The sequence below is a fragment of the Nerophis ophidion genome, linkage group LG02, assembly GCF_033978795.1.
Source record: "Nerophis ophidion isolate RoL-2023_Sa linkage group LG02, RoL_Noph_v1.0, whole genome shotgun sequence".
Classification (NCBI taxonomy): domain Eukaryota; kingdom Metazoa; phylum Chordata; class Actinopteri; order Syngnathiformes; family Syngnathidae; genus Nerophis; species Nerophis ophidion.
The window spans coordinates 49,743,459-49,762,168 of record NC_084612.1 but is presented as its reverse complement, the minus strand read 5'-3'; the positions used below and the strand labels follow the sequence as shown (position 1 = coordinate 49,762,168).

The 18,710-nt window shown below is 40.9% G+C and overlaps 2 protein-coding genes across 9 annotated transcripts in view; one reads left to right on the top strand and one right to left on the bottom strand.

Annotated features, from left to right (window-relative positions):
* The window catches only part of padi2 (peptidyl arginine deiminase, type II), a 69,640-nt gene extending 58,652 nt beyond the window's left edge, over positions 1 to 10,988 (top strand). For 2 of the 3 annotated variants that reach the window (XM_061885784.1, XM_061885801.1), the window contains exons 13-17: positions 2,110 to 2,203; positions 2,281 to 2,360; positions 2,420 to 2,560; positions 9,159 to 9,396; positions 9,482 to 10,988. In XM_061885784.1, the coding sequence (XP_061741768.1) occupies positions 2,110 to 2,203; positions 2,281 to 2,360; positions 2,420 to 2,560; positions 9,159 to 9,392 (549 nt within the window). In that variant the 3' untranslated portion in view covers positions 9,393 to 9,396; positions 9,482 to 10,988. The remainder of the gene's footprint in view (positions 1 to 2,109; positions 2,204 to 2,280; positions 2,361 to 2,419; positions 2,561 to 9,158; positions 9,397 to 9,481) is intronic. The other variant, XM_061885793.1, reaches the window with a different exon arrangement.
* LOC133541975 (rap1 GTPase-activating protein 1-like) overlaps positions 9,390 to 18,710 on the bottom strand; it is a 397,810-nt gene continuing 388,489 nt past the window's right edge. For all 6 annotated transcript variants that reach the window (XM_061885745.1, XM_061885754.1, XM_061885722.1 and 3 more), the window contains one exon: positions 9,390 to 13,643. The gene's annotated coding sequence lies outside the window, so the exon portion shown is untranslated. The remainder of the gene's footprint in view (positions 13,644 to 18,710) is intronic.

Here is an 18,710-nt window from a genome sequence, read left to right as displayed (position 1 = left end):
TACAGACAGAAAGTTGCAAGAACGTACACACTATCCTATGCTTACATCTCATTGTGCTACATGCCAATGTTTCACTGAGTCATACGTTTTGTTTTCGGCCATAATCATGACAAAAACATTAGTAAAAAATGTCTATCCAGCAAAATTGGTCCAACTGGGCGAAGACCAACTCTTTGTCGTCTGTCGTATCAGCCACTGATGCGTTTAGGGCCACGCAAAAAGTCGGACAACTCCCAACATCACACAAAAAGTGTAAATATGTTGTTATTCTACTGTCATTTATTAAGAATGTTCATTTATGGATATCAATGATGAAATGCTGTTACTAGATGACAGAAAGGCTCATAAAAATATATATTTTACAAACAGAAAGTTGCAAGAACGTACACACTATCCTATGCTTACATCTCATTGTGCTACATGTGAATGTTTTACGGATGAAAATGTTTTATTTTCGGTGGTAACCAAGACAAAAACATTAGTAAAAAACGTCTATCGAGCAAAATTGGTCCAACTGGGCCATAACCAACTCTTTGTCGTCTGTCGTATCAGCCCCTGATGCGTTTAGGGCCACGCAAAAAGTCAGACAACTCCTACATCACACAAAAAGTGCAAATGTGTGGTTATTCTACTGTCATTTATTAAGAATGTTCATTTATGGATATTTATCATTGAATGCTGTTACCAGAATAGAGAAAGTCTCATAAAAATATATATTTTACGGACTGAAAGTTACAGGAATGTACACACTATCCTATGCTTACATCTCATTGTGCTACATGCCAATGTTTCACTGAGTAATACGTTTTGTTTTCGGCCATAATCATGACAAAAACATTAGTAAAAAATGTCTATCTAGCAAAATTGGTCCACCTGGGTGAAGACCAACTCTTTGTCGTCTGTCGTATCAGCCACTGATGCGTTTAGGGCCAGGGAAAAAGTTGGACAACTCCAACATTACACAAATAGTGTAAATGTGTTGTTATTCTACTGTCATTTATTAAGAATGTTCATTTATGGATATTAATCATGAAATGCTGTTACTAGAATACAGAAATGCTCATAAAAAATATATTTTACAGACACAAAGTTACAAGAATGTACTCACTATCTTGTGCTTACATCTCATTGTGCTACAGGAGAATGTTTTACGGAGTAAAACGTAAAATTTTTGGCCATAACCACGACAAAAACATTAGTGAAAATAGTCTAGCTAGGAAAACTGGTTTAACTGGGCCAAGACCAACTCTTTGTCGTCTGTCTATCAGCCACTGATGCGTTTAGGGCCACACAAAAAGTCGGACAACTCCCAACATCACACAAAAAGTGTAAATCTGTTGTTATTCTACTGTCATTTATTAAGAATGTTCATTTATGGATATTTATCATGAAATGTTGTTACTAGATTACAGAAAGGCTCCTAAACATATATATTTTACAGACACAAAGTTACAAGAATGTACACACTATCTTATACTTACATCTCATTGTGCTGCATGAGAGTGTTTTACGAAGTAAAATTATTTATTTTTTACCATAACCACAACAAAAACATTAGTAAAAACATCTATCTAGCAAAACTGGTCCAACTGGGCCAAGACCAACTCTTTGTCATCTGTCAATCAGCCCCTGATGTGTTTAGGGCCATGCAAAAAGTCAGACAACTCAAACATTACACAAAAAGTGTAAATGTGTTGTCATTCTACTGTCATTTATTAAGAATGTTAATTCATGGATATTAATCATCAAATGCTGTTATTAGATTACAGAAAGGCTCATAAAAAATATATATTTTACAAACAGAAAGTTACAGGAATGTACAAACTATCCTATGCTTACATCTCATTGTGCTAAATGAGAATGTCTTAAGGGGAATTTAATTGTTTTGTTATTTTCATCGTAAATCACTTAAATTAGAAAATAATCTCATGAAAATTACTGCTGTTGTTTGAGTATCGTAATAAAATATTAAAATTGTAACGAGGTCACATTGAAAAATTTGCACACATGCGACAATAACACGACTTAGACTGGGGGATTTTGAGTCCCTCTTCATGGACTTTGTAGGCACTTTACGAACCCCTCGCCTTCTGGTCTTCCCCCGGGCAGGGCTTCCGTCTGTTGCTGGCCAGTCCAGACGCGGGCTACAAGCTCTTCAGAGTCTTGAAGAACCAAGGTCACGGACAGGCCAAAATCTTCGAGGGTAAGTCTTTTTCTTCATGATTGGGTCAAAAAAAAATACCCCGGTACACACGTACATGAGAGATCCTGGGTCAAAAGGCTGCAGGAACCAGGAACCCATCACGGTGGACGACATACTTGAAGACACGGTCTTCCAGGCGGACAACAACTACGTCCAGGTGAGTCCAACTTGGCTCCTGGAGAAGAAGGAGGAGTTATTTGAGCGTCTTCCATGCAGAGCTGCATCGACTGGAACCGAGACGTTCTGAAGCGAGAGCTGGGCCTGGAGGACTCGGACATCATCGACCTGCCCATCCTCTTCAAGCTGCAGGAAGACGAGGGTGACGTGTACAGAGCTGTGGCCTTCTACCCCGACATGGTAAGGTCGATTTTTGTTCATTTTTGTTGGAACATTTTAAAAATGATGACAACTTCTGTTCATATTATTACATTTCTGAGTCAATGGCTTTGTTGGCATTGGAACTTGCACAATGTGTCACAGTCTGCTCTCAGTGCTGCTGGAGTGATGGCCAAGTGTTAGGAGATGTAATGATGCGAACTTTTTATATGACAGTTGTTGTGAGCAAACTAAGCACCGCTATTATTAAAACAATATTGTTAAAAGTACTTCTATAAACTAAAATACTTGGACTTTTTAAAATTGCAAAAATAAACACACACTGTCAGAGAACACACTATACTGCATGTTTTGTGTATCTTATACTTCAGAGTGATTTAGTCTTAGTAACATATATATATATATATATATATATATATATAAATATATGTATATGCATATATATATATGTGTATATATATATGTATTTATATATATATATATGTGTGTGTATATATATATATGTGCATATATATATATATACACCTATATATATATATATATATACACACACACACATATACATATATATATATATATATATATATATATATATATATATATATATATAAAAGCGGCTGCTAGACTTTTGACAAGAACAAGAAAGTTTGATCACATTACGCCTGTACTGGCTCACCTGCACTGGCTTCCTGTGCACTTAAGATGTGACTTTAAGGTTTTACTACTTACGTATGAAATACTACACGGTCTAGCTCCATCCTATCTTGCCGATTGTATTGTACCATATGTCCCGGCAAGAAATCTGCGTTCAAAGGACTCCGGCTTATTAGTGATCCCCAAAGCCCAAAAAAAGTCTGCGGGCTGTAGAGCTTTTTCATTTCGGGCTCCAGTACTCTGGAATGCCCTCCCGGCAACAGTTCGAGATGCTACCTCAGTAGAAGCATTTAAGTCTCACCTTAAAACTCATTTGTATACTCTAGCCTTTAAATAGACTCCCTTTTTAGACCAGTTGATCTGCCGTTTCTTTTCTTTTTCTTCTATGTCCCACTCTCCTTTGTGGAGGGAGTCCGGTCCGATCCGGTGGCCATGTACTGCTAGCCTGTGTATCGGCTGGGGACATCTCTGCGCTGCTGATCAGCCTCCACTTGGGATGGTTTCCTGCTGGCTCCGCTGTGAACGGGACTCTCGCTGCTGTGTTGGATCCGCTTTGGACTGGACTCTCGCGACTGTGTTGGATCCATTATGGATTGATCTTTCACAGTATCATGTTCTCATATGTTCTCATAGTCATCAGTATCATCAGTATCACAGTATCATGTTCTCATAGTCATCATTGTCACCGACGTCCCACTGGGTCATTATTGTCACGGATGTCCCACTGGGTGTGAGTTTTCCTTGCCCTTATGTGGGCCTACCGAGGATGTCGTAGTGGTTTGTGCAGCCCTTTGAGACACTAGTGATTTAGGGCTATATAAGTAAACATTGATTGATTGATTGATATATATATATATATACATATATATATATATATATATATATATATATATATATATATATATATATATATATATATATGTATATATATATATATATATATATATGTATATATATATACAGTGGGGCAAAAAAGTATTTAGTCAGCCACCGATTGTGCAAGTTCTCCCACTTAAAATGATGACAGAGGTCTGTAATTTTCATCATAGGTACACTTCAACTGTGAGAGACAGAATGTGAAAAAAAAAATTCATGAAATCACATTCTAGGAATTTTTAAGAATTTTTTTGTAAATTATGGTGGAAAATAAGTATTTGGTCAACCATTCAAAGCTCTCACTGATGGAAGGAGGTTTTGGCTCAAAATCTCACGATACATGGCCCCATTTATTCTTTCCTTAACACGGATCAATTGTCCTGTCCCCTTAGCAGAAAAACAGCCCCAAAGCATGATGTTCCCACCCCCATGCTTCACAGTAGGTATGGTGCTCTTGGGATGCAAATCAGTATTCTTCTTCCTCCAAACACGACGAGTTGAGTTTATACCAAAATGTTCTACTTTGGTTTCATCTGACCACATGACATTCTCCCAATCCTCTGCTGTATCATCCATGTATCCATTTTGGTATAAACTCAACTCGTTGTGTTTGGATGAAGAAGAATACTGAGTTGCATCCCAAGAACACCATAACAATACACACATATATGTTTGTATGTATATACATATGTACACTGTATATATGTGTGTATCAATGTGTGTGTGTGTGTATACGTGTATATATATATATATATATATATATATATATATATATATATATATATATATATACACACACACACATTATATATATATATATATATATATATATGTCTATCTGTGTTGGTCCTGCGATGAGGTGGCGACTTGTCCAGGGTGTACCCCGCCTTCCGCCCAATTGTAGCTGAGATAGGCGCCAGCGCTCCCCCCCCCAACCCCAAAAGGGAATAAGCGGTAGAAAATGGATGGATGGATATACATACATATATATATATATATATATACTGTATATATATGTGTGTGTGTGTGTGTATGTATGCACTAACCATGCTGTTTAATCAGCATCCTAATATGCCACACCTGTGAGGTGGGATGGATTATTTGGCAAAGAAGAAATGCTTACTATCAATCAATCAATCAATGTTTACTTATATAGCCCTAAATCACTAGTGTCTCAAAGGGCTGCACAAACCACTACGACATCCTCGGTAGGCCCACATAAGGGCAAGGAAAGCTCACACCCAGTGGGACGTCGGTGACAATAATGACCCAGTGGGACGTCGGTGACAATGATGACTATGAGAACCTTGGAGAGGAGGTAAGCAATGGATGTCGAGCGGGTCCAACATGATACTGTGAAAGTTCAATCCATAATGGATCCAACACAGTCACGAGAGTCCAGTCCAAAGCGGATCCAACACAGCAGCGAGAGTCCCGTTCACAGCGGAGCCAGCAGGAAACCATCCCAAGCGGAGGCGGATCAGCAGCGCAGAGATGTCCCCAGCCGATACACAGGCAAGCAGTACATGGCCACCGGATCGGACCGGACCCCCTCCACAAGAGAGAGTGGGACATAGGAGAAAAAGAAAAGAAACGGCAGATCAACTGGTCTAAAAAGGGAGTCTATTTAAAGGCTAGAGTATACAAATGAGTTTTAAGGTGAGACTTAAATGCTTCTACTGAGGTGGCATCTCGAACTGTTACCGGGAGGGCATTCCAGAGTACTGGAGCCCGAATTGAAAACGCTCTATAGCCCGCAGACTTTTTTTGGGCTTTGGGAATCACTAAGAAGCCGGAGTCCTTTGAACGCAGATTTCTTGCCGGGACATTTGGTACAATACAATCGGCAAGATAGGATGGAGCTAGACCGTGTAGTATTTCATACGTAAGTAGTAAAACCTTAAAGTCACATCTTAAGTGCACAGGAAGCCAGTGCAGGTGAGCCAGTACAGGCGTAATGTGATCAAACTTTCTTGTTCTTGTCAAAAGTCTAGCAGCCGCATTTTGTACCAACTGTAATCTTTTAATGCTAGACATGGGGAGACCCGAAAATAATACGTTACAGTAGTCGAGACGAGACGTAACAAACGCATGGATAATGATCTCAGCGTCTTTAGTGGACAAAATGGAGCGAATTTTAGCGATATTACGGAGATGAAAGAAGGCCGTTTTAGTAACGCTTTTAATGTGTGCCTCAAAGGAGAGAGTTGGGTCGAAGATAATACCCAGATTATTTACCTTGTCGCCTTGTTTATTTGTTTGGTTGTCAAATGTTAGAGTTGTATTATTAAATAGAGTTCGGTGTCTAGCAGGACCGATAATCAGCATTTCCGTTTTTTTTGGCGTTGAGTTGCAAAAAGTTAGCGGACATCCATTGTTTAATTTCATTAAGACACGCCTCCAGCTGACTACAATCCGGCGTGTTGGTCATGTAGAGTTGGGTGTCATCAGCATAACAGTGAAAGCTAACACCGTATTTGCGTATGATGTTACCTAGCGGCAGCATGTAGATGCTGAAGAGTGCAGGGCCAAGGACCGAACCCTGGGGAACTCCACACGTTACCTTAACGTAGTCCGAGGTCACACTGTTATGGGAGACACACTGCATCCTATCAGTAAGATAAGAGTTGAACCGAGACAGGGCTAAGTCTGACATACCAATTCGTGTTTTGATACGTTCTAATAAAATATTATGATCGACAGTATCGAAAGCAGCGCTAAGATCGAGGAGCAGCAACATAGATGACGCATCAGAATCCATCGTTAGCAATAGATCATTAGTCATTTTTGCGAGGGCTGTCTCCGTGGAGTGATTTGCCCTGAAACCGGATTTAAAGGTTTCACATAGATTGTTAGACGCTAAGTGTTCATTTAACTGCTCCGCAACAATTTTTTCGAGGATTTTTGAAATAAAGGGAAGGTGAGACACCGGTCGGTAGTTTACCATGAGGTCAGGATCGAGGTTAGGTCTTTTAAGAAGAGGATGAATAACCGCTTTTTTGAATGCTAGGGGAACAGTGCCCGAGGAAAGTGATACATTTATAATATTTAGCACTGATGGACCTAATAATACAAAGAGCTCCTTGATCAGTTTCCCAGGAAGAGGGTCAAGTAAACATGTTGTTTGTTTTATTCCATTTACACGTTGTAACAATTCCTCTAATGTTATTCCCTCAAAACGAGAGAAACTATTTTGGAGGGCAGTATCCGCCGTATATACAATCGTATCAGTGTTAATAGAACCCCGTTGTAGCTGGGACGCATGATCTTTAATCTCTTTTCTAATGACTTCAATTTTCTTACTAAAGAATTGCATAAAGTCATGAGCTGAGTGGGTGGAGCTACTGGAAGGGGTCCCTTGTTGGGTTAGCGATGCTACCGTACTAAACAAAAATTTAGGATCGTTTTTATTACGGTGGATGAGATTTGAGTAATATTTAGCTTTAGCTAAGGTAAGCATGCGTTTATAAGTTATTAAACCATCACTCCATGCTTGATGGTGCACCTCAAGTTTAGTCGTGCGCCATTTGCGTTCCAGCTTTCTACATAATAATTTCTGAGCTCTAGTTTCTTCTGTAAACCACGGGGTGCGCTTTTTTGGAGCCTTTTTTAACTTTAGGGGTGCTATGTTATCAATGGTTTGTGAGGTTATCAATAGAGCCCACATATTTTGGGAATGGTGCCATTACCGAGGGCAGTAGGTCAGCAAGAGTTGTCGTTGTGGGCGTATTAATGTTGCGGCTGCTATAGCAGTTATTATTATTATTAGTTTGACGAACATGCGTCTGAACCTCGAACTTTATAAGGTAATGATCGGACAATACTTTAGTATACGGGAGTATCGTAACTTTGGAAACGGTGATACCCCTGACAAGCACTAGGTCTATCGTATTACCGTTGCGATGCGTGGGTTCATTTATTATTTGTGTGAGACCACAGCTATTAATTTTAGTCTGGAGCGCTACGCACGGTGGGTCCGATGGGGTATTCATATGGATATTAAAGTCCCCCATTATGATTATATTATCGGCGTGTGTCACTAGATCAGCAACGAACTCTGATAATTCATTGATAAAGTCCGAACAGGGCCCTGGGGGGCGGTAGATAACAGCCAGGTGTAGAGGCAGCGGTGTGACAGACCTCATAGTAAGCACCTCAAACGATTTATATTTATTATTTATGTTAGGACTAAGGATAAAGTTTTCGTTGTATATTAGTGCGACCCCCCCACCCCTCTTAAGAGGACGAGCAATATGCGCATGTGTAAAGTTAGGAGGACATGCCTCATTTAGCGCAAAAAAGTCGTTTGGTTTAAGCCAGGTTTCGCTGAGACCGATGACGTTAAGATTGTTGTCTCTGATAATATCATTAACTAACAACGTTTTGGGAGACAATGATCTTATGTTTAAAAAACGTATATTATAGGTAGTGGGCTGTTATCCGTAGTAGAAATATTAATAATGTTGTGTTTATTATGCCCAGTGCATTTAGTATAATTACGATCATATCTAGGAATTGATACGACAGGAATTTTCCAATTGTTTGATTTGTGCTTTGATAAACTGCACGCATCATAGTTAGCCACCTCGGTAGAACACATGTCCAACTCTGAAACACTCAAATCAGAAAAAAACTTGTTCTAATTTAACTGACTCCTTACCCAGACCAGTAGTCTCGCATCTTCCATTTAAATCCGGCTTCAGGATGGAGGGAAGTGGTGTTCTGTGGGGATTAGCCTTCTGCTTTGTTTTTAGCCCCGCTCAACATCCGTGTTTCCGATCACACCGCTGGCGTCTCACTATATACTAACACAGGTTTGTGTACAATATCTGAGAGGAATAGGTCTTTTGTGTGTATAATCAAAGTTTTGCATCGTTGAGTTCACCTCATGAAAAATGGGAGCCAAAAGAAAAAGTGTTGCGTTCATATTTTTGTTGAGTATAAATCTAGCAGGTCAAGGAGGGAAAATGTGCTGAAAGATACAACTGTTCCATATATATTTTTACACTTCTGTACTGAAGGTCCAAGACGAGAACAAGACCAAGTTAGAGGTCAGCAGGCTGATGTTTGCAACCGCTTACACTTCCAGGTCAACCTGATAGTCCTGGGCAAAAACCTGGGCATCCCTAAGCCCTTTGGCCCCAAGGTGGACGGCCGTTGTGCCCTGGAGGCGGAGATGTGTTCCCTGATGGAGGACCTGGGCCTCAGCTGCACCTTCATCGACGACTTTGCTTCTTACCATCGCCTGCTGGGCGAGGTCCACTGCGGCTCCAACGTCCGTCGAGAACCTTTCCACTTCAAGTGGTGGAACCTGGACATGTGAGGAGGTAAAACCATGGCACTGGTTTTCTTTTATTCAACATCTTTATGTACAGTCAGGGCTGGAGAGCAACTCCTGCTTTTTGTCTCCAGCAGACTGAACACACCAGAAGTACAATATTTTACAGTCCGGATGGGACTACCTGGACCACACATGGACAATGGACTTATTTAATCACCCTCTTTCACATTTGTCATGTTTGGGTCACTTCAAGTACAAGCGGACCAAGACCACTTGAGTGGGTCTCGGTCTGTTTGCAAAGGAACTGTGGATCGATCGGGTTCCAAATCTGCAAAATGACAGCAAAAGAAAAACACAAAGATTGAAGCATTCTGTCCTCTTGAGCGAGGACGCTCTGTACAAGTATATTTCAGAATTAAACCTAAGATGGTTCAAATAGCAAAGACATCAGGGGTGTCCAAAGTGCGGCCCGGGGGCCATTTGTGGCCCTCAGCTCATTGTTTGAATGCTCCCAAACATTCATTCTTCTTCTTCTTCTCCAGATTCTACCTTCCACATTTTTCACCCAATTCAAACCGTTCCAATTTCAAACTGCTCAGCCTATTTCCAGAATTGCGGTCTTTCCCTTGAAAATTCCAAAATTCGTCAGATTTCCCAGAATTCCAGGTTTTCCGGGACTTTCTTCCCCATTCAAAATGAATTAGCCATTTTTCAAGCTTTCACCATTTCCACATTGTTTAACCGATTCGAACCATTCCACCCATCCTGGAAATTTAAACAAACTTTTTTCCAGGTTCGAAAAAATTCCACGATTTTCCAGAATTCCAGTTTTTCAGGGACATTTTTCCCATTCCAAAATGGATTAGCCATTTTTCTAACTTTCACCATTCCCACATTTCTAAACCCATTCAAACCATTCCACCTTTAACACATTCCACCATCCTGGAAATTTCAACTACTTTTTTTCCAAGTTGAAAAAAATTCCATGTTTTTTTAGAAATCCTGCTTTTCCAAAGCCCTATTTCCACCATTTTGTTTGCCGACCACTCCTTCCAACGCACTTCAACTGTCAAAACATTCTTCTTTACCAAGACAAAAAAACAAGTTGCCTTTTTGAACCGGAAAAATTCCCGGTTTTCCTGAAATTCCAGGAATTTCGTAACACCATTTCTCAATTCAACATGTTACTACTTCAACATTTCTCGACCGATTTGAACAATTTCAACCCCAACCATTTTCAAAGAGATTCCACTTTTTCCAAAGTTCCCATTTTTTTTCTTAAATTCCCATTGAAATCAATGGGACATTCTTCAAAGTTCCACAGTTCCCTCATTTTTCATCTGATTCAAACTGTTCCAACTTCAAACTGTTTAGCCTATTTCCGTAACATATTATTATAATAATGTAATGGATTCATAATTAATAATTATTACAATTGGTTATTAAGAGTATGTAAAAATTCAACTTCTACTTTGTTTACTTCCGCGACAACCTCCTTAAAGTTTTGTAATCAGTCAAAAATATCAAGCAGCTAAAATGCGCCAAACATGCTTTGTAATGGATTTGAATGTGTGTAGTTTACATTTTTATGCTGATTGGACGCTTTAAAATAAAAGAAAAAATCCATTTCAAGTTCAATGAGCAGTGTGTGACCACGTTTTTTAAATATTTGTGCTAGTTGATTTTTTTTTTTTTTGCACCATGACCAGGGAAGGTTGTTTTGATTGGGTCATATAACTAAATGTTGTGGGTCTATTTACATTGGTGTAGAAGATGACTTGAGTCCTTTTGTAGGCCCTCAAATGGTGTTTTATTATACCCACAAAGTTGAATGAGCAGTGTGTGACCATGTCTGTTGAATTTTTGTTTTATGCACCCAACCCGGGAAGGTTGTTTGATTGGGTCATAAAGTAGTTGCTGTGCATGTATTTACATTGGTGAACAATTAATGGCCACTGACCTGAGTACTTTCGTCGGCCCTCAAATGGTGTTTTAAAATACCCACAACGTTCAATGAGCTGTGTGTGACCATGTTTGTTGAGGTTTTTTTTTTTTATGCACCATGACCAGGAAAGGTTGTTTGATTGTGTCATATAAATTAATCTGTGCATGTAATTACATTGGAATATAAATATTGGCCACTAACTTGAGTACTTTCGTCGACCCTCAAATTTGGTTTTATAATACCCACAAAGTTGAATGAGCAGTGTGTGACCATGTTTGTTAAGGTTTTTTTTTATGCACCATGACCAGGAAAGGTTGTTTGATTGTGTCATATGAGTTAATCTGTGCATGTATTTACATTGGAGTATAAATAATGGCCACTGACTTGAGTACTTTCGTCGACCTTCAAAATTGGTTTTATAATACCCCCAAAGTTCAATGAGGAGTGTGTGACCATGTTTGTTGAGTTTATTTTTATTTTTTATGCACCATGACGAGGGACGGTTGTTTAATTGGGTCATATAAGTAATGCTGTGCGTGTATTTACATCGGTGTACAATTTTAATGGCAATTGATTTGAGTACTTTCTTTGGCCATCCAATGGCCAACGAAGTTGAATGAACAGTGTGTGTCCATGTTTGTTGAATTTATGTTTTATAAACCATGACTGGGGAAGGTTGTTTGATTGGGTCATATAAGTTAATGCTGTGCATGCATTTATTGGTGTACATTGGTGTACAATTAATGGCCACTGACTCGAGTACTTCTATCTGCCCTCAAATGGTCTTTTATAATAATCACAACGTTTAATTAGCAGTGTGTGACCATGTTTGTTTATTTTTTTTGTGCACCATGACTAGGGCAGGTTGTTTGATTGGATCATACAAGTAAATGCTGTGCGTATATTTACAAAGGTGTACAATATGACTTGAGTACTTTTGTCGGCCCTCAAATGGTGCTTTATAAAACCCACAAAGTTCAATGAGCAGCGTGTGACCACATTTGTTGAAATTTTGTTATGCACCATGGCTAGGGAAGGTTGTTTGATTGGGCCACATTAGTTAATGCTGGGCATGAATTCACATTGGTGTACAATTAATGGACACTGACTTGAGTACTTCCGACGGCCGTCAAATGGGGTTTTATACTACCCACAAAGTTCAATAAGCAGTGTGTGACCATGTTTGTTGAATTTTTGTGCTAGCTATTTTTTTTGCACCATGACTAGGGAAGGTTGTTTGATTGTGTCATATATGGTGTACAATTAATGGCCACTGACTTGAGCACTTCCGTCGGCCGTCAAATGGGGTTTTATAATACACACAAAGTTTGATTAGCAGTGTGTGACTATGTTTGTTGGAATTTTTTTTATGCACCATGACCAGGGAAGGTTGTTTTATTGGGTCATATAAGTGAATTATGTGCGTGTGTTTACATCGGTGTACAATTAATGGCCAGTGACTTGAGTACTTTCTTTGGCTGTCAAATGGTGACTAAATGACAGCAATCAAACTGACTCCTTGTATTTGTATGCCAAATTGAAGACGTCGGGCGGACTGCACTCGGCCCGCAAGTCGTAGTTTGGACACCCCTACCAGAACAAACTTTTTTATATCCCTGCCTTAATTATTGTGTCAGTTTTGACTTAAATAACCAATGTGAAGGCTAAGCTAGGTATATTTTTTAACCCTTCCAAGCACAAAGGTGAACGCAGCCTTAAAGGGAAGTCTGTTACATTCCGGGATTAAGAAGCTCTCTCACACCATCATGGCAAAGGCAACTTGAAGATGAGTCACAGTGGAGTTGAACACCTTACAAATGCAACACTTGACACAGAGTGACCTGCAATGTACACGTGTCTAATAAAAGGAGTCACAGGAACAACATGTCGGCCATGTACAGAACACGCACAAACAGTAACTGAGCTGTGTCGCTGGGCCACAGTACACATACTTGCACCTCACTTGCCTTTTTACAGGGGTTACAAAAATGTTCCTGGAGTCATTTACAATCTGGCCTCGCTGGGAGATGAAGCAGGGCTGGTTGAATAAATTAGGAGGTAAAAGGACTCACGTAACAGTCAGACGTGGTGAAACTTTCCCTTACTGGTGGAAAAACTTATCAAACCAAGATGTCTGCTGACTGGTGGGGAGAGCAGACGTCATCTGTGACGGGAGGTGTGACCCTGAAAGGGGGACTTTTGAAAGCAAGACTCAAGTCCTCTGAGCTCCTGTCGGAGGCTGTCGGGACAGGCGGCGAGTTCCCAGCCCGACGGTTCCGGAATCTGGCGTCAAAGGTGACCTCTGTCAGTCGCTTGGTTTCCGACGTGTGGCGCCTCTCCCAGAAATGCTGTGATGGGGATAAACAGGAAGTCAAAGGGGAGTGGAATCATTCAAAGTCCTGTTGTGTATTTGTTGGTCGTGCCACTCTCCCAGGACAGAGTGATTAAGTGATGGGTGATGAGCCAGGAAGACACCAACAAGGAATTGTCGAACACAAAACTTTGTTTCAGCGAGCCTCAGACTGGAACTGCAGCTTCCAGGAGAAAGAGTATGGGCCTTTAGTGTAGTAGTAAATAGTATTTGAGATAGTGTAGTAATAAATAATACAGTGTATAAGTAAACAGTAGTAGTGTGTGTGTGTGTGTGTGGGGGTGTGTGTGGGGGGGGGGGGGGGGGGGTTGATGCACTAATATAAAGTGTATCCTGTATATTTTTATGTTGATTTAATAAAAAAAAATAAAAAAAACAGTAGTAGAAAATAGTAGTAGACATTGTGTATTAGTAAATAGTATCAGAAATAGTGTAGTACTAAATAGTAGTAGAAGTAGTACATTGGTAAATAGTTGTAGAAATAGTGTAGTAGTAATTGTATTAGTGTATTTGTATTATTAGAGTAATTGTATTATTAAATAGTAGTACGTGGACGGCGTGGCGCAGTGGAAGAGTGGCCGTGCTCAACCCAAGGGTCCCTGGTTCAATCCTCACCTAGTACCAACCTCGTCACGTCCGTTGTGTCCATGAGCAAGACACTTCACCCTTGCTCCTAATGGGTGCTGGTTAGCGCCTTGCATGGCAGCTCCCTCCATCAGTGTGTGAATGTGTATGTGAATGGGTGAATGTGGAAGTAGTGTCAAAGCACGTTGAGTACCTTGAAGGTGGAAAAGCGCTATACAAGTACAACCCATTTACCATTTATCATTTAAAAATTTTTTAGTCGTAAATAGTAGTACAAATAGTATAGTAGTAAATATAAGTAGAAATAGTGTATTAGTAATAGTAGTAGAGATAATGTAGTAGTAAATAGTGGTAGAAAAAGTCCATCCATCCATCCATCTTCTTTCGCTTATCCGGAGTCAGGTCGCGGGGGCAGCAGCCTAAGCAGGAAAGCCCCGACTCTCTTTTCCCCAGCCACTTGGTCCAACTCTTCCGGGGAATCCCAAGGCATTTCCAGACATAGTCTTCCCAACGTGTCCTGGGTCTTCCTCGTGGCCTCCTACCGGTCGGACGTGGCTGAAACACCTCCCTCAGGAGGTGTTCGGGTGGCATCCTAACCAAATGCCCTAACCACTTCATCTGACTCCTCTTGATGTGGAGGAGCAGCAGCTTTACTTTGAGCTCCTCCCGGATGGTAGAGTTTTTCAACCTATCTCTAAGGGAGAGCCCCGCCACCCGGCGGAGGAAACTCTTCGGTAGTAATACTAGTAGAAATAGTGTAGTAGTAAATAATATTAGAGATAGTGTAGTAGAAATAATCATTCTATTCTAAGGGAATAACAGGAAATTATGAAAAACAAAGATATAAAAACACTAACAAACCACTAGTACTTTGTTGCACCAACTCTTCCTTTTAAATCAACTTGCAGTCTGTGGACCTTACCAGTTACAAACCAAACTTTTCATCAGTCTTGCTCCAACTTTCTCTGATTGCTGTGTCGGATCAGTTTAGCAACTTGGAGTCTTGTCATCCAACATTTTATTTTATTCCCACCTCACATTTCACTTTGGATTCAGGTCCAGACTATCTCCCTACCTCAAATTTCACTTTGGATTTAGGTCCAGACTATGTCATTACCTCACATTGTACATTGGATTCAGGTCCAAACTATCACACTACCTCACTTTGTTCGTTTGATTCAGGTCCAGACTATCTATTGACTTATGTGTCTTTCTCCGAGGATCGTTTTTACATCTTTTTGCTCTATTGGAAAATACATTATTAATTTTCTGACATATCAATGACTGTGGAAACCTGCATGTTTTATTCAGGCAATCGTCTTCAAAAATCTCAATAGAACCGAAACCAAACAATAGTTGCAGCAACGCAGATCACTGAATATGATTTTCATCCAGTCATCCGTCGTCCATGACCATGTTTTTTATGTTTCGATGTTAATGATGGCTTTCGATAGGCTTTTCTGTGTTTAAATCCCATTTTCTTTAGGTGGTTTCTTGCAGTTCACTCACAGACTGTGACTCCAGTTTCCACCCATATTTTCTTTTCAGGACTTTTTGCTTGAAGTTTCCTGTCTTGACACTTTGTTTTCCTTGGTCTACCAGGTCTACCTTTTACAACCATCCCAAGTGCTCTGCACTTGATCCACATTCAGACACAGCTGACTGAACAACCAACATCTTTTACCGTACCTCCCTGAAGAAGTTTAATAATCCTCTCCTTTGTTTAAATGACATATCTCATGTTAGAGCCATGATTCATCCTAATCCACCTGCTGCAACAGCTCTCCAAGTAATTAAGGGATAAAAAAGGGAGTGTTCTAACACTCCTTTTTAAAAAGGAGTGTTGGAACACTAATAAACAGATTTAAGCTGATGCTACAGTTACAGTAGTTTCTAAAAAATATAAGAATACAGGGTGATTGTACATATTTTTTTTACTCAGAATTAATTAAAATATTTAACCGTTTTCTTCAAGGTTTCTTAAAGACATTTAAATGAAATAAAGTTTTGTGTCATGTGTTAACTGATTAACATCCTCCAAGTTTGCAGATTCCATCATTTTCCATGAGTAGTAAATAGTAGAAATAGTGTAGTAGTAAATAGAAGTAGAAGTACTACATTAGTAAATGGTTGTATAAATAGTGTAGTAGTAATTGTATTAGGGACAGTGCATTAGTAAATAGTAGTAAAAATAGTTTAGTATTAAATAGAATAGTAGTTAATAGTAGTAGAAATAGTGTATTAGTAATAGTAGTAGAGATAATGTAGTGGTAAATAGTAGTAGAAATAGTGTATTAGTAAATAGAAGTAAAATAGTAAAGTGGTAAATACTAGTAAAAATAGTGTAATAGTAAATAATATATTAGTAAAAAATTAGTATTAAATAGTACGAGACATTATGTATTAGTAAATAGTATCGTTAATAGTCCATCCATCTTCTTTCGCTTATCCGAGTCAGGTCGCGGGGGCAGCAGCCTAAGCAGGGAAGCCCAGACTTCCCTCTCCCCAGCCACTTCGTCTAGCTCTTCCCGGGGGATCCCGAGGCGTTCCCAGGCCAGCCGGAAGACATAGTCTTCCCAACGTGTCCTGGGTCTTCCCCGTTGCCTCCTACCGGTCGGACATGCCTGAAACACCTCCCTCGGGAGGCGTTCGGGTGGCATCCTGACCAAATGCCCGAACCACCTCATCTGGCTCCTCTTGATGTGGAGGAGCAGCAGCTTTAATTTGAACTCCTCCCGTATAGCAGAGCTTCTCACCCTATCTCTAAAGGAGAGCCCCGCCACCCGGCGGAGGAAACTCATTTAGGCCGCTTGTACCCGTGATCTTGTCTTTTGTGGTCATAACCCAAAGCCCATGACCGTAGGTGAGGATGGGAACGTACATCGACCGGTAAATTGAGAGCTGTGCCTTCCGGCTCAGTTCCTTCTTCACCTCAACAGATCAATACAGCGTCCGCATTACTTAAGACGCCGCACCGATCAACCTGTTGATCTCACGATCCACTCTTCCCTCACTCATGAACAAGACTCCGAGGTACTTGAACACGGTCGAATGCCTTCTCCAAGTCCACAAAGCCCATGGCAAACTCTCATGCACCCTCAAAGACCCTGCCGAGAGTATAGAGCTGGTCCACAATTCCACAACCAGGACTAAAACCACACAGTTCTTCTTGAATCCTAGGTTTGACTATCTGGCGTAGCCTCTTCTCCAGTACACCTGAATAGACCTTACCGGGAAGGCTGAGGAGTGTGATTCCACGATAGTTTGAACACACCCTCCGGTTCCCCTTCCTAGAAAGCGGAACCACCACCCCGGTCTGCCAGTCCAGAGATTCCGCCCCCAATGTCCATGCGATGCTGCAGAGTCTTGTCAACCAAGACAGCCCCACAGCATCCAGAGCCTTAAGGAACTCCGGGCGGATGTCATCCACGCTAGGGTTCTTGCCACTGGGGAGCTTCTTAACCTCACCCCCAGAAATAGGAGAGCCCACCACAGATTCCCCAGGCACTGTTTCCTCATAGGAAGACGTGTTGGTGGGATTGAGGAGGTCTTCGAAGTATTCCCTCCACTGATCCACAACATCTGCAGTGGAGGTCAGCAAAACACCATCCGCACAATACACTGTGTTGACAGTGCACAGCTTCCCCTTCCTGAGGCGGCAGATGGTGGTCCAGAATCATTTTAAAGCCGCCTGGAAATCATTTTCCATGGCTTCTCCGAACTCCTCCCATGTCCAAGTTTTTGCCTTCGCGACGGCTGAAGCCGCACACCACTTGGCCTGTCAGTACCTGTCCGCTGCCTCCGGAGTTCTATGAGCCAGAAGAACCTGATAGGACTCCTTCTTCAGCTTGATGGCATCCTTCAGCGCCGGTGTCCACCATTTGGTTCTAAGATTACTGCCGGGACAGGCACCAACTACCTTGCGGCCACAGCTCCAATGGGCCGCCTCCACAATAGAGGTGCGGAACATGGTCCACTCGGATTCAATGTCCAGCACCTTCCTCGTGACATGTTCAAAGTTCTTCCAGAGATGGGAATTGAAACTCTCTCCGACAGGAGACTCTGCCAGACATTCCCAGCAGACCCTCACAATGCGTTTGGGTCTGCCAGGCCTGTCCGGCATCCTCCACCACCACCACAGCCAACTCACCACCAGGTATTGATCGGTAGAAAGCTCCTCTTTTCACCTGAGTGTCCAAAACATGAAGCCGCAAATCCGATGACACAACTACAAAGTCCATCATGGAACTGCGGCCTAGGGTGTCCTGGTGCCAAGTGCACATATGGACACCCTTATGTTTGAACATGGTGTTCGTTATGGACAATCTGTGACAACCACAAAAGTCCAATAACAAAACACCACTCGGGTTCAGATACTAATAATTACTAATAGTAATAGTACTATTACTATTCTACTACTATTACTAATAATTATTAATTGTAGTAGAACTAGGGTAGT